The sequence below is a fragment of the Puntigrus tetrazona genome, chromosome 4 (genome assembly GCF_018831695.1).
Source record: "Puntigrus tetrazona isolate hp1 chromosome 4, ASM1883169v1, whole genome shotgun sequence".
Taxonomy (NCBI): domain Eukaryota; kingdom Metazoa; phylum Chordata; class Actinopteri; order Cypriniformes; family Cyprinidae; genus Puntigrus; species Puntigrus tetrazona.
This window is the reverse complement of record NC_056702.1, coordinates 3,264,565-3,292,349: the sequence shown is the minus strand read 5'-3', so window position 1 is coordinate 3,292,349 and position 27,785 is coordinate 3,264,565. Positions and strand designations below refer to the sequence as shown.

The window sequence follows — 27,785 nt, the reverse complement described above, 5'->3', positions numbered from 1 at the left end:
AACTCTGAACAAAAGGAACCAAAGCAACAGGACGTGCTCAAGACTTCAGTTCAGATTAGAGCCTAAAAAGATGATTTTACATTTTTTTTGTGAAAATCACGAATGCTCAAGTCGCAGTCATGATGTTTTAGGGGTTTACAACGAGATTGCTACGGAATTCAGAGTGTTTTTTATTCTCTATGATGTTCCTGTTTCTAGACTTGACCTTCAAATGTAAGTCTAAGTAATTTTTTTTTTATCACTTTATTGCCCTCCAGGTAAAAATGGTAAAGCTTCAGTTTGATATTTTACCCATGTCTGTGTAAGGTGAGCTATAAATTAAAGATTAATACTTGTGTAGATGTTTGCTTAAATCTATAGTCGTAAGTATGAACAATACTACTATTGACGCTTGCCTTAGCAATCAATGCAATAAAAATCAATAAGTGGTCAGCCTATGACGCCTCTGTGTCTCACCTCCTGTCTCTGTGATGTGTTTGTTTTAAGGAGTGCTCATTCAGACAACCACAGTTTAGACATCTCTACTATGTTAAACTGTCTGCAGCCACACACCTTTGTGACTTACAGATGACTACTGCTATTACTGACACACAGCGTTACTTGAACAATGAAGTGAGCAAATGAACAAGAGGCAGAGCGAGACAGAGACGCTCGTAATGTAAAGGCCCACTTACAGCAGACATATGTGCCGGCTCCATGTGTTTTCATTAATCGTGGCTGTGCGGGTTGTGGGCTTGTTCCACTATGTTTACCCCCATTTCCTGCCCGTTTAAATTACACTGCACTTACGCGGACCTGGATTCATGGGCCTGTCAGCCTGCAGCCCGCCCCACCGGGCACAGACGCACTGCAGTCGCCAACTCGGCACATCAGGGGGCTGATCAAGGACCAGCTTCTGTTGCTTTTAACCAACAGACCTTCCTGAAGAGCCCACCAGTGGCAGTCCATCAGAGGAGGTACAGGAGGCGGAGCCTCAGCAAATATCTATTCAAATGAGAGTAAAAACTAAAACAGGGATGCACTGATAGAAAATGTTTTTTTTTTATTAAATTTCTATAAAAATGCATTTCTATCATGTGTTGCACATCACGTTTACTCATTTGAGCTGGACTGGTGGTTTGGTTTGGGTTAAGAGTGTGTTGAAGTGTAGGGGTAGGGTCAGGAGTGTAATTACAGGTGTAATTGCAGGAAGGTTTTTAGTACAATGTAAAAACATATGTACACAATAAGCGCATTGTGTCAAGCGACTAATTTAAAATGTGCATAGTAGTGAAGTCACTTAATATAAGTTGGCCCAAAAAGTTAGAATTATTCATTAGAATTATAAAGAGTAATATTAATTTAAAAGATTGCTATCCAAAAATAAATTTAAAAAAATATAGTGTAATATAGTGTATAAGTTAAAGTGAGAATTAGGATAAGGGTTAAAAGCAAATGCAAAGCATCTTTTTTCTTTTTAATGCATCTTTTTGTGCTCAGATTGAAGTCTTGAAGAAAGATATCAGTTTTGTTTTTCTTTCATGTTCTTGAGCCAAGAAGAATATTAATCACTGCATGAATGCCAAAACAGGCCAATTAGTACACTGACCAATCAGGTGGATATGCAAATGACACAGAATGTGTTTTCAAACGTGACCAAAAAAGGCAAAAAAAAAAAAAGGAAGAAATTGAATTAGAGGAAATCTTTAAAGCCAATTAGCTTTTGGTAATACTTTCTAATGCAACAGGCGAAGAAAGATTATCAATCTTAGCCAAAATACTGAATCTAAATGATTAAAATATCCCATTAAAAAGAATGACAGGGTCATAAAAAAAATATGCTACAAAGAAGGAGCAGAGGTTAGAACATTAATCACAGCCCTAAAAGATGACACGATTATCAAAACCTACTACAATCTAGTACTGGTTTGATTTAAATATCAGCCTCTGTGGAAAACTCCCTCACGGACCCATACTGGAACCCACACAGAGATCTGATGCCAGCTCTGACAGGTGTGAGCCTGAGAATCATCACAAAATCTGCATGAAACCTTACTGAACTCCTGATCTATTTGAAAGGGAACATCTGAAAACAGATGGCTAAAATAAACATCTATCGGACTGCCAATCGGAAAAGAAACAGAGAGGAGAAGCGAGCGAAAGACAGATGAAGGTGCGCTGAGAACGAGAGCGGAAAGAGGGAAGGGAAGAGAATGGAGGACTCAAGGCCTAACAGATTATTTCTGTTCCAGCCCTGAGGTCATTAATAATCAATCTTCTCTAGTTCATGTTTTATTCAGAGTGACCCGTAAAATGCAAGACTCTCCCCTATTTATACAGCTGGCTTTGTGCTGCCAGATCACAGCCAGATGACTTTGGCCAAGGGCGGTTGAGCACTTCGCTTCTCTCCTCCAAGATTGTAAACTTTACATACTGATCTTAGATCAGCAGTCTCTTAAGTAAACAGCAGACTCAAACGTTGTGAGAGAGGAGGTGGAACTGGCCACAGAACATAACTGACAGTAACTTTCATCAAACAATGACTGCTCATCATAGACACAGCTGCAGTGCAGGAGAGGGGCGTCTCGCAGCTGCGGACAATGTCACAGATGATTGCATCCTCTCAAGGAATTATTCCTAATGAGGTACTGAAAGCAACAAAAAAAAAGCATCATGGTATTACCACCACTGGGTTTAGCTACATTTATATTATGTATACATACATATATAAACATACATGTACGTGTAAGGGCTTTTTAAAACATATTTTAAAAAAGAACCATGTTAAGTAATGGCTTGGTAACAAAATATATTAGGTAAGAAGTATTTAGAAGTGCTTTGTAAAAATATTAAATGCATATGTATTTTTTATATGCACCATGGCATCCAATGGTATCCGTACCACCACAGTACTCTTTTGTAACGGCGTATTTATTACTCACAACCTAATAACCCTGAAGCTAAATTCTAAAGGCCTTATTAGATGTATAATGCGCAATAATTTTGTTTTTGTTCCTGAAAACGCCAATTCTTCATCTAAATGGGGTGCGTTTTTGGTGAGTCTATTGTCTTTGTTGGCTCTGTGGGTTGTATGACTGAGTGGTTCTTTCAGCGCCGGCTTAATCACCTTCCTGCATTCCAGCCGTTTAAACAGAGATGCAGTAACATCCTGTGAACAGCTCAAACCAAATAAAACAACATTACGCCATAAACAGAGAAAAAGAACAGGCAAGAAGGACGAGTAATAAAAGAAGCATTGACCACAACAGAGGACGAGCTGGCAGGGAGGCCTAATAGGCCGGTCTGGCGGAGTTTAAGTACTATATGTATACAAGCTCACAAACCTGTGTTTTTGTGTACATTATGGTGTTCTTGTGTGTTTGCATTGTCTACATGCTGATTAGTCTATATTGGTGATGCATTGTGGGCCTAGGTATATGACTTCATGGTGCAATCTTAGATTTTCCTGTCTGAGTAACTCCGTCGGTCACCATTAAGAGCAAAAGGAAAAGATCTTTTGAATAAAATCCCAAAAAGAGCTGGATAACAAACACAAAAAGATAATTCCAAGAATGTTCAAACGGTTTTCTCAATGAAAGACTTGCATTATATAACACGGATCCCTTTAAGAGAAGAGAAACAAAAAGGAAACACTGTCTTAATATGCTATAAACTGCGAGAGAGACAAAGGAAATCAGGGGGTTAAAAACCCAAGTCCTACATTACCCAGCTCAGTGCCAGCTTGGAGTGCCAGGCCAGTAAAAAGGAAGCCCATAAAAACTGTTAATTAAAAGATCAATGTTTAGCTTCAAAGAAAGGGCAAGGGCTCAAACAGTGCGCGGCCCCTCATAAATACTAAAGCACATTCTGAATGCAAGAGGCTTGTCATTAGTAGAGGACTGGGCATAGCGGACACCAACCTCAATCCTCTACGGGCTCGATGGCGACTGTGCCACAAAGGGCCATTCAATTAGGTACTAATAACTCGGTTTATAAAATTGATGATTAGCAAAGAGCTCCCTCCCAAATGGAGAGACATACGTGCCATCAAAAGACACCACAAGTAAATTCATGTGGACGTTACTAACAATAATGGACTGAACAGAACACGCTAAATAAGCCAATAATGAGCCCAGACTTTTCTCGTCAATTTGAGCCTGTCATGGCCAAACGGGCCCGTTCTGGCATCTTCCGTGCTGAAGGGATCTAAATGGGCGAACTGCAGCGCAGAGAGAACGCTAATGTAATGTGCTACACTCCCAACGCAAAGAAAAGAAGAGAGGTCAAAGAAGACATCAATCAAACAGGCTTGTGAACGCCGGCAACTCGTCCAATCCACCATCTGCAAGTGATTCCACCATCAGAGAAAGACCAAAAGTGTCTTCAAGCGGATTGTGTCTTACATGCAGGACATGTAACTGAAGAACGAGCAGGATCCCGTACATGTGGATACCATATGGATGCGAAATGCTAAATATCTTCGAGCTATTGGATTTGGAGAGGAAAAATCCTGATATATGCGTAACCGTTTGAGAGGTAAAGCCTAACCGGTGAAACCTGAAATATTCATTATCTCTGCCTTAATGTGTCCGACACGAAATTGGCATGTTGGCCAAGCCGAAACAACTCTGCCAAGTGTTGCAACCCTGCACAAACCTGCAAGCTCTTGAACAATCCTACATAATTCATTTGCTCCGTGCTCACCAATTTATCTGAGGACCCAAATGAGTCAAAATCCTGGCGCAAAGGTCCAGGAGTTCTTATCACCCCCAAGACAGCAGTGCTTTCTAAACACTGTCAATGATAGTTTGGACAAGATAAACACAGAATCGTTGACCTTAGAGAAGGTCGGTGAGGAATAACAGTTTGCAAAAACAGAGTTCGACGGCTCTTTTCACGACAGCCACTAAGGGCTTGAGAAGCATTATTTTGAAATTCTAGTCCCTTTTAAGCACATTGCGGGCAATAATTCAGTTTGGAAAACCAAAAATCAGACCTTGTGTTTACATAGCGCAGTAGCCTCGACTGACCAGTGGCAACACTCAGTTTGAAAAGGCCAGGCAACTTTTCAGTATGTCCGTACAGTCTGATGAAAGCTGTCTCTCTCAAAGGAAAATAAATGTACAGACGTCTCTCTACTTCGTATTAAACAAGTACTGGAGGGGGGGAGGGAAAGTCCCTTGGAAAGTGCCAATTTTTGGAACAAAGTTTACTTGCAGCAAACTAAAAATCTTAAACATTATTTGTTCGCTGGCCAACGGCTTGTCATCAGGCAGCCCACATAAAAAAATGCATTTCAATAATGTCAGAGCGAGCCAAAAACCTGCCAAGCAGATAGTTCCCCGTGCAGTGAAACACATGAGCATTGTATGAGCCTTGGCACCATCACAGCAGATCACTCTCCTCTCCTCTTGAGGAATGGGGCCGATTTAAAGTGAGTATAATGTATATGTAGACTTCCAGACAATTTATTTTTCTGATGTTACAAAAAGCATCAGGGATGGATGCAGAACCGGGACGCACCGACGCGGCGACTAAACCCAGTGTCCGTTTGCAGACAATTTACTGTTACGGTAGGTATGGCAATGGCTTCAAAGTGAAGTGCAGAAAACGGATCCACGCATGCATTTATTAAAGAGAGGTGGATCGTTCATCATGGAGAGACTAAATCCAGCCACTACCTCCTCAAACGCTTCTCTCTTTCGCCGTCCAAATGCTGACACTCCTTTTCTTTATCGCGCCCATTCCAGTTGCTCGTCTTTTTTTAACGTCTTACTCCCCCCCACCCCTCCACTCTTGGCTCTCCCCTGCCTTTTAAGTGAGCCTTGGGTAGCTTTTTGGTTTTCTTTTGTTAAAGTAACAGTAAATGAAGCTAATAAAATACAATATATTGGACTATTTATTTTCTGTAGGAACACATTCCACTCTATAAAGAGGACTAATGGCATTTACACAGCGCCGGACTGATTCTTAAAGCCAATAGGAGATTTATAGACAGCGAACGTTAGCGTCAGCTAAGGGCCGTGAGGGCCAGGCCAGATGGCTCCAATAATCAATGGGTGACAAATCCAAGTACCCAAGAAAACCTTACTGTACCTTGAGTGCGCATATATGCATAAACACACAAAGCTTTATGTGCTAAGTTGAGTCGTGAAGAAAAGGCAAGATGTATGAAACGTTTTGTTGCTTTGAGGACCAAACTGTCCTTGACAAAGTCTTCATGGTTATTTATTATTAATTATATAAAATATTACATTTGTATTGTTTTATATAGTAATAATAATATAATACAGCTAAATATATCTAAATATTGGTTTTACTATATTGTACTATATACTATATATATTTAACAATTTACAAATTAAAATGAGTTCAACTTATAATATGACTAATAACTAGTATGAAGAAATGAAAAATATAACATTACATTTAAAAATAATATATATTAACCTAGATTAATACTGTTTGTTTACACATACAAACCATAAAAATATATCTATTGTTTTGACATTCTCATAATAACAATAATAATAATATAAATAATAATTATATAAAATATAACTACATACATCCATACACACACACACACACACACACAATGTTAATGCATTAAACCTTATTATATATAATGTATTATATACAACTTCATTATTTTATAATGGGGATCCACTGAAAAACTATGAATTATTTTTCCATGGCAAGAGTTTACAATAAGGTTCAAATTGTTAATCCACAGGAATTATGAAGTAATAATGAATAATACATTGATATATTTTTTTTTGCTTATATGTATTATTTTTTAAATTATGATGATCTTGGTTTTAAGTTAATTTTTAGATTATATACAGATTTTTTATTTTACATAATACTAATATAAAATAAAAACTACTACACACACACACACACACACACACACACTTTTTTACCTGCTCGGGGCTCATCTTCTGAAGCTCCTCCTCCCAGGCGTCCTGTTGGCTGCGGTGGTATGCGGAGGGCGGGGCCAGGTCCTGCAGGATGTGGGGGTCTCTCTCGTGGCACAGGGCCGTGAGGTGGCCGATGTACAGTTTCAGCTTACTGCGGTTCTGATTGAGGTCTATGAGTGGGGGGATAATCTGTCCAAAAACAGGAATGAGGAAATGGGTTAGAGATAAAGAGTCATTTCAATCTCAGTTTTCCTGTACCGTTCAAGAATGAGATATCTGGACACAAGCCAGGGAGATAAAACACCGGGTATGCAGACGCATGCTAAAATGACAAGCAAACAACACTTTTAGCAAGCCAGAACACAGAGTTCAAATTCAGCTATGTCACATATGATTGTATTCAAAAAGAAGGAGGGGGGGGAAAAAAAAGAACGATATTCAGTGAAAGGTTGCGGATGATTATGGATGATAGACCACAGCTGAAACACATGAATCACAGTGAGAACAGTGGTATAATAAAAATGTGTCAGGAGAAACATTCCCATTCCAGGAACACAGACAAACAATCTCAGTTACCTGGACCGCTGCCGACAGATGCCCGGTCTTTACAAAACATCTCTATACACACAGCAGACACTCACACGGCTTTTCCATATCCATCAAAATAATACATACACTTGTGTGGGAGAAAATCCAGAAACCATATGTCTTTGTGCCATGTGTGTATCCTACTGGCTTCAACAAAGATTTCTGGTACAATGCATGATTAAGCCATCACATTTGTTTTCACATCAATCTAAAAATGAGATAAATAGCAACATGCGGTTTGTGTCGATATGAAGGAGAGATTGTTGTATGCTTTATTTTGCATGTCGTTGCCTAGCAGTTAAATCCCTGAACGGAACGCTGAAGGTTCATAATATAATATAATATAATATAATATAATATAATATAGAATGTGGTATACTTTCACATGTTTAGAATTCGGGAGTACTTTACTGATTAAAAGCTATAATAAAATATACATATATACAATAATAATAATAATAATAATAATAATATTTTTTAATTTTTTTACATTTTTTTAAAAGTATATATGTTAATAAAAATATGTTTATAAAAAGAAAATTATATATATATATATATATATATATATATATATATATATATATATATATATATATATATATATATATATATATATATATATATATATATATATATATATATATATATATATATATATATATATATATATATATATATATATATATATATATATATATATACATATATATATATATATATATATATATATATATATATATATATATATATATATATATATATATACTTTTTATTTTTTAAATACATAAACATATTTTTCTTAAACATATACATACAAGTGTGTGTATTTATATGTATATAATAAATATAGATAATACAAACACCTATTATGTACACAAAAACAAATTTTGGACGTGATTAATTGCAATTAATTATTGCCCAGCTCTATATTATATTGTTAATGAATGGTCACAATATTCACAATAATGCAAAGTTGAGTAGAAGAATAGGTCTCAAACTGAGGCTGGCCTTTTTCTTTTACGTTCTCTTATGCGAATCAAGATGTTACATAAGCTGGATTTGAGCTGCAATGGCAGATCCATTAATTCTGGGATGGGAGAGGTGAGCAATGCTTTTGAAATACTACAGTACAACAGAAGACAGCAGAAGATCTATTGAAATGTTCCCTTATAAATACCTTCTCAAAGAGGGCCGAGAACATAGTAGGGCTTAGGGAGCTCTGCGAACGCTCCTCATCGCTCAATAGCAGAAAGCAAATACAGTTACCTGATTGTCGAGAAGCGGAGAGAGGAAACAGAGGCTAAAAAGAAAGAGTGAGTGATGAGAGAGATGTAAGAAAAGACAGGGACAGAGTCTGCTTTGGTCTGAAGCGGCCCAAGCTTGCAGGAACATTTGTGTCCCCACACTTTATTAATTCTTATTAACCCCATCTGTATCTTTCCAGGGCAGAATGTTATTCTGTTTTCGTTGGCTTGCTGGGGCCATGAAGGATCTCCAGGGTGGACCCTGGCTGCGGAGAGCGATCGAACAAGACTGAAAGAAACGAGAAGGAAGAAGGTGGAGGAAGACCAAGGTTGAAGAGCTAACGAAAGAGAAAGAAAGGCTAAAACGGGCCGCTGCTTCTCTGGAACCAATTAAGACGACGCAAACTGGGTCTCTGCACAGAACCAGAGCGGCAGACCTACATCATGCTCTCGTCTACGGCCTCCAAAACCTACTAAAGTGCATTTGGGTGCCAAAACTCAAAACCCTGCCTCATAGTGGATGCACATTAAGGCATGAATTCATCTGCTGAATTCATCGGTCGAATCAGCTGTGATTAAAAAGTCGATATTTATCTGCGTGACGCACGGCAGACCAATGGCAGAGCCTTTCGTATCAAAGCCGTATCGGAAACAGCTGTATACGTCCTCTTCGGCATCTCCGTCAGGTCTTGTATCTCAGCCAAGCGGAGGATATATGGGGCCTCCGGATTGACTGGCAACCACAGAAAGAGGGACGAGGCTTTAAAAAGGCGGTCTGATAGAAGCCCTCCAAACCACTGTGACAGAACGGCTGGGTGGATATGCTCAGAAAAACAGCTCAAAGTTCAAATAAAAAGATGGTGCCACATAAACGTGTTCACGCACACACCATTACACAGAGATTGTTACATACATGCTTGACTGAAAGCATGCTAATAAGCTTTAAAAAGGCCCAACAAGTGATGGGATTTGACGTTTATTCCCTTCTTTTCCTTCCCATCTGCTCTTGGAAAAGATGATTGGGTTCCAGTTCTCATCTGTAGACAAATGCCCAAACAGGGCACTATTCGTCACCCTCTGGTTTTAACTACTGAGTCAACACCTCTTTTGGTGACAGAATGCCGATAAACTGTCCTTTCGCTAAGTCAAGAAATGGTAAAGTCTAGAAATGTGTATGACAGGCTCGTCACCAGGCTTTGAGGAGGGTCCCAGTTAGCCCAGATCTAGTTAGCATAGCGCTAACATCAGACTTGCCGTAGCTGGTGATGTTTTCTGTCAACTGGGTGCTGTCATAAATGTTTGGCTTGCGCCAGTGTTGCTGTTTAGTTTTTTTAGGTTTTTTTTTTAAGTCCTGTGGTAGACTGAGATCATAAATAATGCAACAATAACAGAAACAAATATCATGCACAGGTGACAGATTTATAACAGGGGAATTTTCCATTCAAAGCACCATTTGTCTCGTCTTGCTTTGGACACACACGATGATTGGAAGTGGGTCCCTGTTTACCCATCATGGCTTGCATGACGACTAGGAAAAAAGATTCAATTCAAAAAGTCTCCATGAGAAGGTCTGCCAATTAATCTTAATTAATTAATGAGATATCACATATATTAATATTACCTGGAAAGTCAAAAAAATAACGTACAGATAATTTAAAAGCATTATTACTGTTCTTATATTGGACTTTAGAAGTCAACATAGGTTTATCGTTTCTTTTATTTCCATATTACATAATACACAAGTTTGGCAATCCACACTTTTTTTTTTATTCAGACATGTAAATGCATGCATTGGCTATTGTTCAACTGATTTACATTTTTAATTAGTAGTATTTCCAATCCAAAAAATGTGAAAAAATCCAAAAGTTTTTTTGTGATAGCAGACTATGTGCTTACATTAAATAAAAAAGTGAATAAAAAAAGTTAATATTAAAATATACAAGAAATTGTAATTCAAAAAAGTTGATAATATAAATCTAAAAATATATAATTCCAAACAAATTGCGGTTCAATTTGAAATAAAAAAAATATAAAAAATGCACTCTTTTCCATATATTGTGTGTGATATGTTTTATACTGTAAGTGCATATATATTCATCTAATTTTCAATTAACTTCTACAAATTGAATTACGCATTAAAAACAGGGTTAAATAGTTTTGTATTGTAACTGTATTGTTACATATACTGTTATTTTTAAAATGTGATAATATTTCATATTATAATGATCATGCTTTATTTTAAGGTCCAAGTCTCAACATTTATAAAGCATAAACGTAATCTGCTGATTATTAATAGTAAGATATCTGTTAAGCTTAGGTATTATTGGTCCTAAATTGTTAAGGAAATGGCTCTTTTCAACCACCCCTAGCTTATCACAATGTCACTGAAAATACCCACTAAAAATACTGTTAAGTGCATCCTCACACAAAAAAAAACTCAATCACTTGTACTGAACGACCGTTGATGTGTCCGTGACAGAGAAAAGTCACAGTCAGGACTCCCAAGACACTTTACTGACCCTCTAAGGACAAAAATATCAATAGACTGTGGCAACTGACCACAAAGATCCTTGTCTTTTCTCCTGCTCTTTGCTACATCGATCACCTTCTTGAACCTCACACTCTGGCTCCCGCCTAAAGACCAGTATTCGCAAAAGGTTCACTAAGGAATCTGTTCGTCTGCTCTCTTTCATTACGTCCCCTCTAAAAGAAGCTGTCTTCACCAGATGCTGCGGTGTGTTGCATACCTACTCCTACCTGGCACTGTCATAACCTGAGAACCCCTCCTCAAAAAAAAGAGCAGGGGGAAAGAGAAGTCCCTCTACAATGACCGGCCTCCTTCACATTCTCCCTCTCTCGTTTATCACCTATCAGCTCATCGGGCGCCATTCGATACCCATACTGAGAGGCAGGAGCCTGGATCAATGCTGTCAGTCAGGCGGTCCATCAGAGACGAGCCACTGGCTCCTTCCTCAAAGACTCCGGGGGCCCGGCGGCACAGGAAGCCCAGCTCGGAGCTGCTCGGCCGGGTGGGGGAGGATCTGCGGATCGCGAGCCTCTCTCACAGTAGCCGGGCCCTGGCGCACATCCTCTCCCGTGCCTGAGAGTTTTATTGGGCTATCCTCTTTCAGTCTCGCTGCGCTATGCGTCCATGAGTGTTAAGGGGATAAAGATAAGGAGGGACTGCAAAGCTTCAAAACTTCGAGACACTGAGCAGGCCGGTGGGCCTGCCGTCAGTAAAGCGCTTTTCAAGAAAGAGACAAATCACCTTCACAGCAGGCAAAAAAGCACTGACATGAGAGAATAATGACTGTCAAATAAAGGGTAAGGGGGCGAAGAGACGGACGCATACCTCCTCAAAGCGCACGGACAGAAACATATGTAATCCGAGCGCGGAGAGCAGATCCGGATGGCAGATTAAGAGCAGGTGAGTCGTTCTGTCTTTCCATACTGTCATTTCATAAGCAACTGACCGCAATGCCTCCATCCACAACTCTCAATATATCTAGGTAGACCCCCGATGTGTGCGCGCACACACACACACACACACACACACACACACACACGAGTCTAAGAATTCTATCATCTGCTCAAGCAATACAGTATCTTAAAAATATCTTAATTAAAAATATATAAAAATAAAATACTGTAAATTTCAATTAAAATACTGTAAAATTACAACAATTATAAAATAAATTACATTTAAATTTGATTTAAAGTCAAAATGCATATATATATATATATATATATATATATATATATATATATATATATATATAAAAAAAAAAAAAATCTATTAAAAATATATATATACACAATGCATATATATTTTAATCTATATTAACCAGATTTAAAACCCTTTACTTAAAAATAGTAAGTGAAGAAAACAAGATTTTTTTTTTTTAAATTAAAAAAAAAAAAATAATATATATATATATATATATATATATATATATATATATATATATATATATATATATATATATATACACACACACACACACAAATATATATTTTTAATTTATTATTATTGTGGTTTTTTTGGTCAAAGTCAATTACTAAAGGTCCTACAATGTCTTTTTCTCCCTCCTCACATGCTACAAAATTACAACAGCACTCATATTTTAAGAGATGCAAGATTTATGCATGTCAGGGCTCTGTTGCTATAGCTTTTTATGAACTTAGAGCCTCGTCACCTATTTGCGCAGGTTTTTATATAAATGGCATTAGATTTATACTGGTGGGGGGGTTTATGACTGTTGACTTACATGCCAAAGCTCTCCCAGTCTCTGCCTAATAGAATAAGCAGGTCTTTAATAGCGCTGGGTGGGGGAAAGCAGGACAAAAAGCCAGGGCAGGTTACTGTTGACTCTGGAGAAGGACGGAGGGAATTTTTACACCGAGCAACTCCCAGTGTCACCATCATAGCGCCATTTAAACAGACCATGAAGGCTGGAGTCTAGGGACGGCATTCCATTCATTGTGTGTTTGTGCGTAATGAGCAAAAAAGACTCTAAACTGCCAAAAAGAAATTAGCCTCTGGAAAAGGGAAGTAAAGCTGTCGCGTGGGTTGTAGTTTCGTTCCAGGAGGTGGGAGCAGTGGCCGTGGGGGTCATCACCCTGAAGGTGAGGGGTGTTGGGGTGAAAGGAGGTCCTGACCTCTTCAAACCGAGGTTGAGGGGCATCATTAACCGGGTGTGCTGAAGAGAAAGCAGAGGAAGGGGTGAACATGTAGCAAAGCTCCAGAACATCTACCCCACTGTGAGGGCAAACCAGACGAGTTAATGACTTAAAGCCAGATCTGAGCATAACTACAGGGAGCTCTGAAAACCACGGACGGAAGATTTAAATCTCAACTATAAATGTGTCACATTTGACTTTAAACTTACAAAGCAAGGAAGACCTTTGACTTGAGTCTGTTTCGGTAATGGCATCTTTCATCTGAGGTCTTAAAAGGTTTCTGCTGTTTGCAGTATTTTTGTTGTTTGACCAACTTCAGTCTTCTTTGCTATAGTTTTATGCCTTGAGGAATCAAGGTTTGTCTGGATGCCGTTATGACGAATGGGAATGCTAACAGATAGCTTTCTCCAGGTATCGGAGCAGTTTTGTTGCAAAGAGATCCCCATGGCCTCATGTTCACAAACAGCTCAGACATTTGGGACAACTTTCTTGTCTTACTGTCAGTGCTCCACAAGAGAAGGACTTTTGAGAACAGCTGTGGATGGAGAGATCTAAGGAGAACCACATCCTGAGGTCAAAGGGTTTCCCCCGTGTAGCACTCAACACCAGAAGACTTACGCCGCTATGCATGTAAAGACGGGGGGCAGAGGAAACCGAGAGACTGAGAATGGGGCTCTAGCTGGGTTCAAGGGTGTTAAAGTTGGTAGAGATGGCTCTAACAGACTCCCTCGGGCTCAGAGGTAAGTAACACACAATCCTCTGCTATCACACTTGGTCCTCAGAGACAGAAATAATTTAGGTGTGGAGGAAGTGTGTCAACAGTTCAGTGGTTCAAAGGCACACATGCTTACAGGCCTACACAATGTGCAAAAAGCCTTTAATATAATATTTCACTAATATTTATTTACTATAATTTTTTTCATTTTATTTAAAGTTCTGGCAATTAAAAAAATACACAATAGGTTTTTATTTCAAATGTTGTTTTAACGTATTTTAGCAAATCAATATCAAGTAATACAAGGTATGTTGACTAGTAAAAATATATAAAATATATTTTATTTTATTATTTCAGTTCAGATTCTTTCTCTCTATGTATCTATATATATATATATATATATATATATATATATATATATATACACACACATATATATATATATATATATATATATACACACATATATATATATATATATATATGTGTGTGTATGTATATATGTATATATATATATATATATATACACACATATATATATATATAAAACATTTATATGTAATATTTAGGAATTTATAATAAATTTTTTTTTTTTAATTATTACACTTTAAATATTACACAAGTGACCATGAACAATTAACTAAATGCATGCATTTTTTATACTAATATTTTAATATCTATGTAATATCTAATATATTTAAATTTAATAGTTCACATGACATTATTAATATTTATTAATACATTGTGGAAACGTGGTATTTCTACTCTTTTCATATATGTTATCTATACATATCTTTTTTTTTTTTACTTTTTTTTTTAGTATACACCATCTGTCCACCTAGCACTAATTGTAACATGCATTTGTGTCCTGTTTGGCAAGACAACTCTACAAATATGTGTAACATGTTCATGTGTAACACCTCTTTTAAGTGTGAACCACACATGGCAGGTTTCCTTTTTTATTAACTGATAATAGAGGTAGTTCTAGGCCCTCGATTTTAGGCTTAATTGGAGAACTGGGTAAACGGAAACAGACTGTGGGGGGGAAGAGACAAAAAGGAAGAAGCAGCAAAGGAGGAAGAAATAAAAGGAAAGGGAGCAGTGCTGTAGTTTCCACCCGTCCGGTCTCCAGCGCTCATTCCGTCCACGGCTGGTTAAGTGCTAAATGAACTGGGAGATTTAAGGTGGTTGTTGGACAGCTTAGGCAGGGTGCAGAATATGAGCCAGCTCTTTCCTATCAGCCTTAAATCAGTGCAGTGGCGTCCGCAGGGGGGCCAGGGGGGCTCAACCTGCTCCAGGCCCCCCATCCACAGCTCTGGAAAGCATTAAGGCCTATTGACATGCCGCAGGGAGTTTATTAGCAGTATGAAGCTAACATTCAGCGGGAGGAGATTAGGACGCAACATGTCTAAGCAGCCCTAGTAAAAACAAGAACAATCTGGAAGTGAACAAATCAACACGTTTCCAGTGATGAATCCCAGGGAAATATCGCATAACCGAAGACAACACCAGTTCCAGATGCATTGTTTTTTCAATGAGCATGGCTAACGTGCATGGAAATCGCCCTTTTAATAATACATTCATTCCTTACAGTATTTCTCTGTGGAGTGGGAAACGCTCAGACAATTGCGTTATCAGTTAGCAGACACTCTAAAGTCGCAAGGATTTTCCACTGCTCACGGTCATGGACCATTACTGAGTAATATTACGAGCACTTTCCCCTCCTAACCTGGAGAGGGAAGCCGACGGGCGCAGCGCCCAGGGTAGGGCTCCCACGTCCGCCCGTTAACACATCCAGAAATGGCGCCCTGGACCAGGGGGCCAAAACGTTCCGACCACATAATCCCCACCACAATGAGCCTCGAACTTTACTGTTTCAGCAGCTTGCGCAGAAATCGTGGCCACTCTGGGTTCAGCGGGTTTGAGGAGGGAGGAGTCGTGCGATTATTTGTTTTGATAGGATTGTTCGCAGTCATTTGGTAATTCTGAGGTCAACAACAGAAATTCATACTTTTATTATCGCCAGCACCCACCAATTAATGACAGCATAAAATCAAATTCAGAACTGATGCAATGGTGGGGCGAAAACAAAAAAGTAGGGTTCAGCATTCACTAGAAATGCTGTGGTTCGATTGACATCTTTAGACTATTTTCCTAGTTTACCCTCTGACATAGACCAGGCAAGCAGAACCCAGCTGGCCGGGACGTCCTTGGGTTGCCTAGTTCCAAGAGGGAAACCAGAAACATGGATGCGCCATTAAAATGTATTTTTCTTGAGTGATACATCCTGGGAGAGCAGGCCAAGACGTGTGGTTTGCTGAGGCCTTAAAAAGCAGGACAGTCAGGCAGTGAAGCAAAACTGGGCAAACGAAACTGCCCAAAAAAAGCAACATTATTCCTAAGAGAGAGAAAGAGAGGAGAGCGAGAACATTAAGAACTAAGGAGGAAGTGTACATCGAAAGCGGCACCTTCGTATCTTCAAAAACGAACAAATGTTGCGCCACAAGGCAGATAAAATCCAAGCTGCAGGACTATTAATAATAGCTGGACTGGAAATCGTGAGAAACGAAACGCGTTGAGATAACTTCTGATATGACTAGCGAACTTAACCTCCCCAAGCACGTATCATCTCCAACCGAGCCAGCTTAGAATTCCTCTCAGGAAAATACATATATTGACATACTCCGTCAAAACCAGAGGTGGCGGGGGAAGTCATCGCCTATCTGGCTGATGCTAAGCAGAGTCCCTCTCAGGATCCAGCAGAGAACGTTGAGCCAGAAGCCTTGACAGAAGAGAGATTCAACACACTCCTTTATGAGCTTTTATAGGTGAGCTCATCCTTTATGACATCATCTCAGTGCTTAGATGCCGCCGTCTCAGCTCTCTTCCGATTGGCCTATTCAAAAGTAGCCAATGCAGAGTTGCAGCCATTCATCTCATCTCCAAGGGCATTCATCGGTCTCTCATCAAGCCGAGCGAGAGGCTCCGATTACGGGGTCAGATAAAACCCGCCGCATGCGTGCTGCTGGGACTCAATGGTTGATATCTGTCGCACGCTTGATTGGCTCAGAGTCATTTTGCTCTACTGGCCTCTCCCGAGACTCTATGAGCAACGGCCATCCGTCAAATGACCTCCGACCCCTGGTAAGGAGCTAGGGTATGTTTCCAATGACACCCTATTTTCTCATTTCCTATGGCATGCTCTTACTCTGACAAACGGAGAAGTGATTCCTCTCGGAGAGTGACTGATTGAGCCATTTGGGGTACAGTGACTCTTCAGTTCCAGGGATGTAGATCTCAGTTTCACGGTACAGGAAGTGGGGCAGCATGGTTCAGGGGCTCCGCAGAAACCCCAAGTTTGCGCTCTGCCAAACGAAGTCCCCCAGACTGAATGAGGGCCCCACCACTGTCTACCCTCCTGTCTGCACCAGGCGCATGGAGCCAGAGGCCAGTTTTATATTGAAATCATATGGAGGTGGGAAGGTTTCAACAACGACCCCCTGCAACTTCCCCCCACTGCCACATGTTTCCCATTTTAATCTAATTATAAATATTTGGACTGGAATCAGTTGGAACTGACAGAAAGAAAAAAGTCAAGCTGGAATAAACAATGCAAGTACAAAAGGCAAATAAGAAAGCAAACATGCATTTTGGGTTTATATTAATGACTAAAACAGAGCTGTTGAAATTTTTCCCCTCTGACCACTGAGCCATTTTTGAGCCGAAAGAAGAAAAAAAAATAAAACCAAGTCAGCAACGAGGTCTCTGTTCTCTCAGTGAGGGGCGGGACAGTTTTAATAATGTGGGCAAATGGTGGGTGGTTGCGCTCATGGGACGGGTTCAGCAGAGGTTACACCTTAGTTGCTCCAGCGGGACGGGTACCCACTGACCCCTGGAATATGTGAGCGATTGCCAAACTCTGTTTCACAGTTTTCCATGGAATCGCATCATCCAAATGGTTAGTAATGTCTATGGTCGTCAAATGGAGGTGACACTACAATGGAGTCTACATTACTTTTCTGCTCCACGTTCTAACACCCACTCTGGCATCGTGTTGTATGTGAGTCACTTTGAAAACAAACATGTGACAAAAGAAAGACGGAGAAACAAGCTATTTAGTGAGGCAGATGCAACACAAAAATGTTGGATTGACCTGTTTTGGTTAGGACGGAAACAACTGGTTGACAGATTTCTCACTCATAAGGATGCCTCGCATCCGGTTCTTGGCCTTACGGTTTTCACAGAAAATGAAATGATAAGTCAAGTTTGTGGTGGACATCACATATTCCTCACTTCCTTCAGACATCCTGGTTCAGACCAAGAAGCAATCTTTTCAAAATCAATTCAAGAGGACAAACAGACAAGAAGACAAGTTACTTCAAAAGGGTTGATCCTCTGTCAGTCCTCCTGACATTTGAAGCTAAGTCCGTCTTGACATTTACCTGAAGGCAGAGCTTAGAAATATTCTGTGTGCGAAACAGGGATAACTCTGAAAGTTTCAAGCTCACTCACTCTTGGGTGTTAATTTCCAGAACTCCGGAACACTGGAAAAACCACACACATCATCACACAGTGACACTGGAATGATGGAAGAGGACAACAAAAGCAGACATGCATCAATTATCCACAAAGCCGCAAGAGAAAATGCAAACCCCTAAAGAACAACAAAACAAAACAGAGTCGAGGGCCAGAGAGCATCTGTAAATACACACCTAGCGATGCACCACACAGTCAGATTACAACGGACTGCGTTTCATCATAGCCAAAAGCGATTCCAGGGTTGCGGTGGGTTATCGTGCCAAACGGCGAGCAATTAAATAGGCCTCGACCACCCACAATTCAACATGAAGGAGATCATGTTGAGATTATTACCCTCTCTAATCATGCGCTTGTACGTACGACTGAAGTTCCTTGCCCCGAGAACACGGTTCGGAGAACACGGCTGCCCTTTATGTGAGCCTTAATACATTCAGGGGCCTTGGGGTCTTGATCTCCCCTGCTAAATGCCATTACAAGTTTTACATGGTCATATGATACACAAAGAGCAACTTTAATGTCACGGCTACATGTACGGTTTGGCACCGTGGGTGCACTGGACGATCAGAATTCTTCCTCAATGTATCGCGGCGGCTCAGACGTTAAGAACTGCGAACGAAGCAAAAACATTAGCGAAAGGGGCCCATTAGCTGCTTGAAATAGGACACAGTGTATGTGGGCAGCTGTTCGGATTAAAACCCTCCCTTCACACTGCTGAGACACTCGGCCCACAGCTCACACAATCCCACTCTGTTCTCCGGCGCTCCGCTACGCCTAATTGCACTCGCAGTATATGCGCTTTACTGCTTGCGACTGTTCATGCGACGGACATGTGTTATCTGTGGGCTGCATCGACGGGGAGCGACCTGCTAATTAATTACAGTCAAAACGCCACATGGCATTTAGCATCACCGTGGGCATGGAGCAACAGCTCTGATGGGAGAACGCAAGCGCTTGCGCATGTGTCCTATGGATTGAACATGTGCGGCTCATATGTATTCTATGGTCTATCTGTTTCCTCAAAACCATCCATCAAAACTGTCAGTGTGGAAGCAAATATGAGAATGTTGTTGTTTTTTCAGAGGGAAAAGACAGGAAAAGAGCAGAGCAGTCAAAAGGCAGACGGGTCGATTTGTTCCTTGGCTGTCTGTGTAAAATAATAAAGGTGGAGGAAAGGATTCAATCGTCTGCGTGACGGAAATCCTGAATAGATGTTCGAGAAGGGATGGGAAAGGATAGGTCAATTCAATAACTGCTTGAGTAATTTATCGAAATCAAAAGTGATTTTAAAGTCTTCAGCTAGAGTGATTTATTCATAAAAACACTATGCAACAAACAGTACTTCTCAGCTGGTTTGGCTTTCGGTCTTATAAATGAAGCATTTAAATGGAATAGAAAGAAGTGGCCAGGCAATAAAATTACAAAAAATATGTACATTTTGCAAACACAGCATGCAGGTCTTTTCGGATTTGGTCTTGAACACCAAGCCAAACGAATAGTTAAAAAAATATTATTTTGGAATAATGCGTTTAAAAAAATATTACATGCATTAAAAAAAAATACAAATGCTTCTGCAGCCCTTTATTTTTCCTTTCCATTTCACGTTAAATATACTATTATAAAATAGTAAACTAAATGCAAATGGTTCAGATAGTTTTATAACTGATTTTTGTTTTAAGTTTATTGTTTGTATTTAACATTATTCTTGCCTGCTAACCAAATCAGAACAGATCTGTTCCCATTTTAATGGAATAAGGGGAAAATGTGGAAGGAAAAAAAAATGCCAAGAAAAACGTTTGTCATGCGTCACTTTACATTCTGACAGCCTGTTCTGTGTATGATATCTTCAAGTCATATTTGACATTTTTAAATAAAAAAATAAATAATCAGCACCAATATATATGCTGAAAAGAGGCAGACAAAAAACAGACACAATGAAGGAAAAAAAAAAATCACAAAAACATAAGAAGAATGAGAGAGGGTTAAAAAGACCAAAACATGAAAGAAACGAAAAGATGAACTGGAAAGTGTTGAAGAAAAAAAAACAAGCACACTCAAAGACAGTTAACACGATGAAATACAGAAGAAGAGCGTCATTCCCCATTTATACATTTCTCACCCTTCTGAACAAAATGGCTGGGAGAGGGCACGTGATTGGCTATGCCCAAATGCCCTCCTCATCGTCCTATTGGTGGAAAATGAGTGCAGGATTAATCCAAGGCAGCATGGGATTAAAGAAAGAAGTTATTAGTGGGTGAGAGCAGGTCATTTATTGCACTGAAATTTCATGTTAAGTGACCAATTTTTCCTTTGACAAACACTGGAGCAGCAGTGAGTTTTTTTTCCCGTGCAGTGAAAAAAAAATGAATGTCATAAATAAGAGTAAGACACTACATTCCCATTAATTTCTCCATCTCTCAACAGAGGGTTAAGGGTGATTAGTTAGCCACTGAACCAAAGTGAAACAGCATTAAATACAACTGGCTTCGCCCAAAAAGGGGGTGGCTATGCTGCAACAAGCATTGAAAGCATAGCAGTATGAGCTTGAAATGAGTAACACACGTGGCCTCTACCCCGTCTGTCCTGGATGGCTGTGGAAAATACCTGAAATGAATGCCGTCTCAGGTCCCTGTCGGTCCCAGCTCTGCAGTCAGCATGTTTAGGTGATAACAGTGTGATTGGGGAGGTTTGGAGCAGGCTCAGGTGTTGATGTGTGAGGGTGTTCTTATTTGAGTTGGAAATATGTAAGTGAGAAATGAAGATCACAGGAAAAAGTGAGCTAAGTGTTTTCTTGGCAATCGAGAAAGACAATGAAAAGGGTTTGCGATGGGGGAGAGACCCTGGGATAGCTTTATAGCAGATTTCTGTGTGTGCGTGGGAGACTGAGTGTGAAGATGGAGTTCCAACGAGCTCTAACATACATACGCACATACGTGTGGTTGGGTATACCGGGATATGTATAGAGGGTGGAGTGTTGCTGATTGATGGGTTTCTTTCAGCATGTGAATTAGGATGTAGCACTTGAACTGGATTACACCAGAAGTCCACGGACAGGTATGACACACTGCGTTTAGCGCATCAAGTCATGTCATAACAACCAGTAGGATTTGTGCTTCCTGGGAGAGCTGGGACAGAAGAATGCAACAGGCTGTCCTTTCTCTTTGAATTTCACTCTCTATTCATCCTTTATCATGTCAATTCTTTCCTCTTTCTCTCCTTACGAACTAATTCCTGTTGGACAGCCATCCAGAGGAGAGAGGCTTAAGGCAAGGAATTCAACGTTTAAAAGCAACAAAGAACAAAGCCAGTTAAATCTTCCAGAATCATCCTGTGTGCCGGAACTATTCCAAGAAAAACACTCAGGGATGTGTGTGCGCACATTCATGAATGAGAATTTTTTTTTTTTTTTTTTTGGTGACCCAATATTAAATAATACACAAATTGGAGATGAGGATGCAGTTCTTTATTGGATATGAAATATGTAATTTCCTGTTGTTTATGTTTGGTCATAATGCCTTTCTTATAAATCAGCCTTTAGGAGTAAATCAGATAGCCAGTAAGAAAGAAATGAATGAAAGAAAGAATTCACAAATGTATGATTAATATTTTTTGCAGGAATTCCATGGTAGCTTATGGTTAAGGTTTTGTTTAAATCACTAACCCTGAATGTGTCTCTGGACCACAACACCAGTCATAAATGTTAAAATTTCACTAATTTCTCTAATACCTAATCTAGATATCTACATACTAAATCTAAAAACTATCCATGGATGTATGGTTTGTTAGGCTAAATACTAAGAAAATCACCTTTCAATTTGCCCAAATTACTTTCTTATCAATGCATATTACTAATCAAAATTTAAGTTTTAATATATTTACAGTAAGAAATTTACTAAATATCTTAACGGAACACTATCTTTACTTAATATCCTAAGGATTTTTGACATAAAAGAAAAATCAACCATTTTGACCCAAACAATGTATTTTTGGCTGTTGCTACAAATATACCCCAGCGCCTTAAGACTTAAGATTTTGTGGTCCAGGGTCACAAATATGATCAATCAGTAAACCCTTTTCAAGAAGTAAAGGATGAAGGACGAACAAAGTCGTTCTGTAAGGTGCACTTCGATTGGCTCACCTGATCCGGAGAGGGTTTATGATTGGTCTGGTCAGAATTGGAGGCCTTGAGGTGGTCATCCTCGTAGTTATCAGCCATTAACTTCATGCGGTTCTGCGTCTGTAAAAGATACAGCTCATTGTAATCTACAGCCAAAACACACACTTAGGGACAAACTTTTTTCCCCGTCATTTCGAAATGAGTCCAGTCTGACTCTAAGCCTGGTAGTCTTGGGGCTTGAGTTATCAAATCTCCATCTCAGCCCATGCTGTTAAGAGTGGAAATTTTATCTGTATGAATTCAATTACAAGCATTATAAGAAGTGATTCTGATATTCGTTTTGATAGACAGAGTATTACTTCGAGCCCTACAGCGAGAGAGGGATCACAGCGTATTCACGCAAGTTTCAGCTGGAATGGATTTGAGCGAGGTGGGGGAAAGCGAGAGACGGAGATCTTTTAAACCCAGAGGAGAAGGGTGTGAAAAAGCAATAACAGAGACAGCGAGAGAAGAGCCGAGATGTAGAGAATAGAGAACAAAACACCAGCTTCTCTCAAATATAAACACATATGCACACTCACCTCCCTGCTTGATACAGATTCAAGCCTCCACATGCTCAAACCACTGCACAGATTTAACAAGCGCCCCGAGGTTTCCGTGTCTGCGCACCTTTTAGATTAGAAACGCACTAATTTGCTGGAGACAAGGCTGAGCACACATGCTTTGACATATTAAGCTGTGGTGCTCATGTGGGTGGCACGAGTTTGAATTTAGCATGCAACCTATCCACATCATTTGTGCAAAAAATACTTTTTTTTTTTTTTTTTTTAACAGTTTACCAATTAAAGAATGAATTCACCAAAAATTAAAGCTGCTATCATTTACCTTGCTGTAGCTTTTAGATTTTATTCATTGCTTAGGAACCAATGTCAAACTCAAAGTGACATCATCTAAATATATGCAAAAGTTAATGACATTTAGAGACAAACAACGATTTTCGATTACTTTTTGGTCTCCTACTCACACAAAGCTTATATATGGCTTCAAAATAACGTGAATTGAAAACGTCATTTGTTTGGAAGTCACTTTTAAGCCATTTGCTTTTATTAAGCTTGACAAGTTTTTTTTTGAGGTCTTTATGCGGTTGCTAGGGTGGTCACAACACTGCTTCCAAATTATGCAAAAGAGCAACATTCTTCACAACATTTGGAACATAAGGTTGTGTCAATGATAAGAGGAATGTCATTTTTGGGTGAAATATCTCTATATGGATGCAGTGAAGTCTTATCAGACATCATTCACAGTTTTCATTAAAATAAAGCTAATTTGAATCAACATCTATGGCAGGAGTAAGGAAAAACGCACATGATTACTTTTGGCAAGCCCACCATCACGACTGACTCCACCACCACACAGAGCTGAAATGAATCAATAAGACATTACATTAGAACAAAAGCGGACCCACACCCTGCCCTTCTGGATTCTTCGGTTTGTTTCCTGGCTGCTCCCTGACCAGAATGTGATGGTTGGGCTCCTTCTGTTTGGTTTTCTCACCCTCTTCCCTCCACCTCCCGCACTCCCAATTTTTCTCTCCTATCCTTCCCTCTGTTACAGTAATAAACGTAATGTTAACCAGCCACCGGGCAGCCATGGGTTTAAATGGGCCAGATAAACCAGCAGAATTATGTTAACACAAGTGGACTAGGTAAACTTAGTGTCTTAAAGGGATAGTCCGAACTAAAATTAAAATTGAGTCATCAAATATGCAACTCATGACATTCTGAAACTGTATGGTATGATTTATTAGATGGAACAACAAATATTTTATTAAAGAGAGAGTGCACCTAAAATATTGTAATTCCTCATGTCATTCCAAACATATGAGTTTCTTTTTTCTGTTGAACACAAAAGAAGATATTAAAAAAAAAAGTTAAATGTTCCCCACTGACTTCCATTGTATTTCTTTCCTTACTATAAAAATAAACGGGGACCAACAACAGTTTGGTTCTTCAGAATTCTTCAAAATACGTACTTTTTTTGTATTCAATGTATGAATTACATTTTTGGGTGAACTATAACTTTAAATGCTTTTTTGGTCACACAACGATACTCAAAGGGGTCCAATACAAACAAAAACAATTCAAACAATCCTTGAAATATCTTTTCCTGTGCTCAACAAATAAAAAACAAAGTCATAAACATTTGAAACGTATGAAAACGTATGAAACATGAAAACATGCACAGGAAACCCACAGGGCACGATGCCCCTGGTTGCCTCGATTTCTTGTGTAGGCACGACTCGATTTTTACCTGTTAACAAGCCACTTAGTCAGAGGTTAAATAAAAATGTTGAACAAACAACCTCTGAGCAGCTCTTAGACACCTTGTACTCAACAACCTCTCAGTTTTTCACTCTGCCTCACAGAAGGCAGCAGTCAACATGGAGGAGAAGGCGGCCGGAGGCCGAGACGCTACAAGGGGAAGCCATTATAGCCTCTGGAAAAAAATGCAACATTTTAGATCAACTGTCACTACCTCATGAGGAAGAAAATACCCTATTCTAGACAATTTGTTCCACATGCTCAGTGGGTTAGTGCGAAGGATTCAGGGCGCGGGATCGGAAAGTCAGGCTTAAGCTCTTCAGCTTGTAGCATGTAAATCCTGGTACAGACATACAGAAACATAAAAGTTATCAAATATAGAAGAGGAGGAAAAAATGATTCTGTCATCCCTGCTAACATTAGGCATACATGGCTTTCTCAGCGTGAACATGCATCATTCATTTCCTCTCCTGAAAAATTGGAAAAAAGAAACATGTAGTAAAAAAAATAAACAGTAAAAACAAACAGTTTGCCTTAAAGCTGCAAGATTTCAGGGTTTGAGGGCCACAGAGCACCTACAGATGACTCTGGCCGCTGGAGAGCGAGAAACTCATTTGCAAAGCAAAAGAGAGAACGAGAACGAGGGGGAGGTGGTATTTGCTTATTTGCCGGCTCACGAGTGAAGTGGTTTTCGATACCGACCGAGTTTAGTGGGGCGCAGGGACTCATAAAATGTTTATTGAACTGCACTGGGGAAATCTTTGCTCATAGGTCTGTACAATCGAACAAGTGTGTATATATGTGCACTGGGGCGCAATCTTGTTTTTTGACATTGTGATTGACTCAAGAAACTGTTCACCCAAACATTCACTCACCCTCAGTGCGTTCCAAAGCTGTATGACTTTCTTTCTTCTGCAGAATGCAAAAGATGATATTTTGAGGGATGTTTGTCCACACAATGAAAGTCAACAGGGATCAAAAACCCAAACATTAAAGACAGCAAGAAATACTATTTTTGCTTTCCATAGAAAGAGTCAATCATATGGGTTTGGAACAACATGATTTTATGACGAGCCTTCCAAATTCAGTTTTTTCCTCACACAAAGTTACTGAATGATTTTTAGAAAACTTGTATTACAGTTTTTTGGAATCATTTTTTTCAAAGTATGAAAAAAAGCGACGTGGATATTCTTTCAAGCATCTCAGTTTGGGTTACACAGTCAGAAAGAAAGTGTATCATTTTTCATTCAGTCAAACTGAGGAACCTTCTCAGGGTTAATAAAATGATTTATGAGGCAATACTGCAAATCTGCCATAATTTTCCTAAAACATGCCAGAGTTACTTAAACATCACTATGCAGAGTTCCCTCTCCCTCCCCCTCAGGCTGACCCGCTCTAACTTACTGAGAATGAAAACAAGGAGATGATTTTCAAAAACGCTCAAGCTCACGTCTTTGTTTTGAAAACAGGTGAGGGGTGTTATACAGTTGCCACTCTCCAAGCGGAAGAGGCCCTCCGCCAGGAGATAAACTCACACCGGAGGGGAGAACGAGAGAGAGGAGACAAATTGCTACAAATGTCCATGTGTGCCCTTCGACCCTTGTCGATGATTTAGCCAATGACATCATGTACCCTACATTACTAGGAGCCACTATACCTCCTGGATTTACTTTGGCAGAACATCCGAACTTCACAAATCTGCAGACGTGCCTTCAAAAACACGGACAATGGAAGGCAAGGAGGAAGGAATCTCAAAGATGTCGAGGGGTCCACAGGGAGGTGTTTGTGTATGTACGTGAGGAAAGAGGGAGGTGCGGGCGAGCGTTCGTGGAAACCGGATCTCCTCAAAGGGCCGGAGGGGTTCTGAAGAGCCGATCCCAGATGGCTACGGAACAGGGAGGCACACTCCGAACTTAACAGCTCATATGTGAGCCATAAAGCAAAGAAGAAAGGAATGGTGGCTGGTGCTGGATGACAGGAGATGGTGGTGGAGAAACCAGCCTCGAATTGGAATGAAAGGCACTGGGCACAAGGAGAAAAGGGGAGGCTGGGAAGGAATGTAAAATGAGAGAATGAAACGTTTAAGCTAGCAGGCTAACAAGCAGAAGGATAAGCAAGACCCTGTTAAGAAGCCCTCCCTAATTGTAGGAGCCCCTTACATCCATGTGTAATAAAATTTACCATGAAACCAGATCCCTGTCTGAGTGGCTTACGGCAAGGGAATGGTTGTGTATGTGAGTGTCGGGGGTTCAGGAATCCAGCACATGGGGCTCTGATTCTCTACTTTCCCCCTTGTTCCAGGACCTCACTTTCCTTAAAAAAATTCCCTCAGCTACAGGCAGTGATATGGACCTGATAAAGCAGAGCGGATGGGGGACGCACACTGAGCCCCGCTACTTGAGACCGGTGCACCGTTTACAAAAACGCAACACAACTGCTCATGTTACTGCCACCAGCACAAAAAATCTAAGAGCGCCAAGCTGGAATGCTTCTAAGTGCCATACTTTCCTGTTCTTTCTACTTCCCTTATCCGTCTTAGCATTTCCACCTTTTTTTCCTACATACCTTGATTGCTTGTTTGGATTTTTCCTCTCCTTGTCCCCGACATTCACTTTCTCTCTCGCTTTTTCTCTGCTCTTATGATAATTGTCAGGAATGCTGACCTCAATTCTTTGGTTTCCG

At 39.8% G+C, this 27,785-nt stretch overlaps 1 protein-coding gene across 15 annotated transcripts in view; it reads right to left on the bottom strand.

The window, feature by feature from the left end:
• The window catches only part of erc1b (ELKS/RAB6-interacting/CAST family member 1b), a 187,244-nt gene that overhangs the window by 14,409 nt on the left and 145,050 nt on the right, over nucleotides 1-27,785 (bottom strand). For 12 of the 15 annotated variants that reach the window (XR_006250571.1, XM_043236247.1, XM_043236248.1 and 9 more), the window contains 2 exons: nucleotides 22,804-22,902; nucleotides 6,906-7,091 (listed from right to left, as the gene is read on the bottom strand). Coding sequence is in view for 14 of the 15 variants with exons in the window: in XM_043236247.1 (XP_043092182.1) it covers nucleotides 6,906-7,091; nucleotides 22,804-22,902 (285 nt within the window). In the remaining variant the exon portion in view is untranslated. Of the gene's footprint in view, nucleotides 1-6,905; nucleotides 7,092-20,784; nucleotides 20,851-22,803; nucleotides 22,903-27,785 lie in introns of those variants that run through there. The other 3 variants (XM_043236258.1, XM_043236259.1, XM_043236261.1) reach the window with 1 other exon arrangement.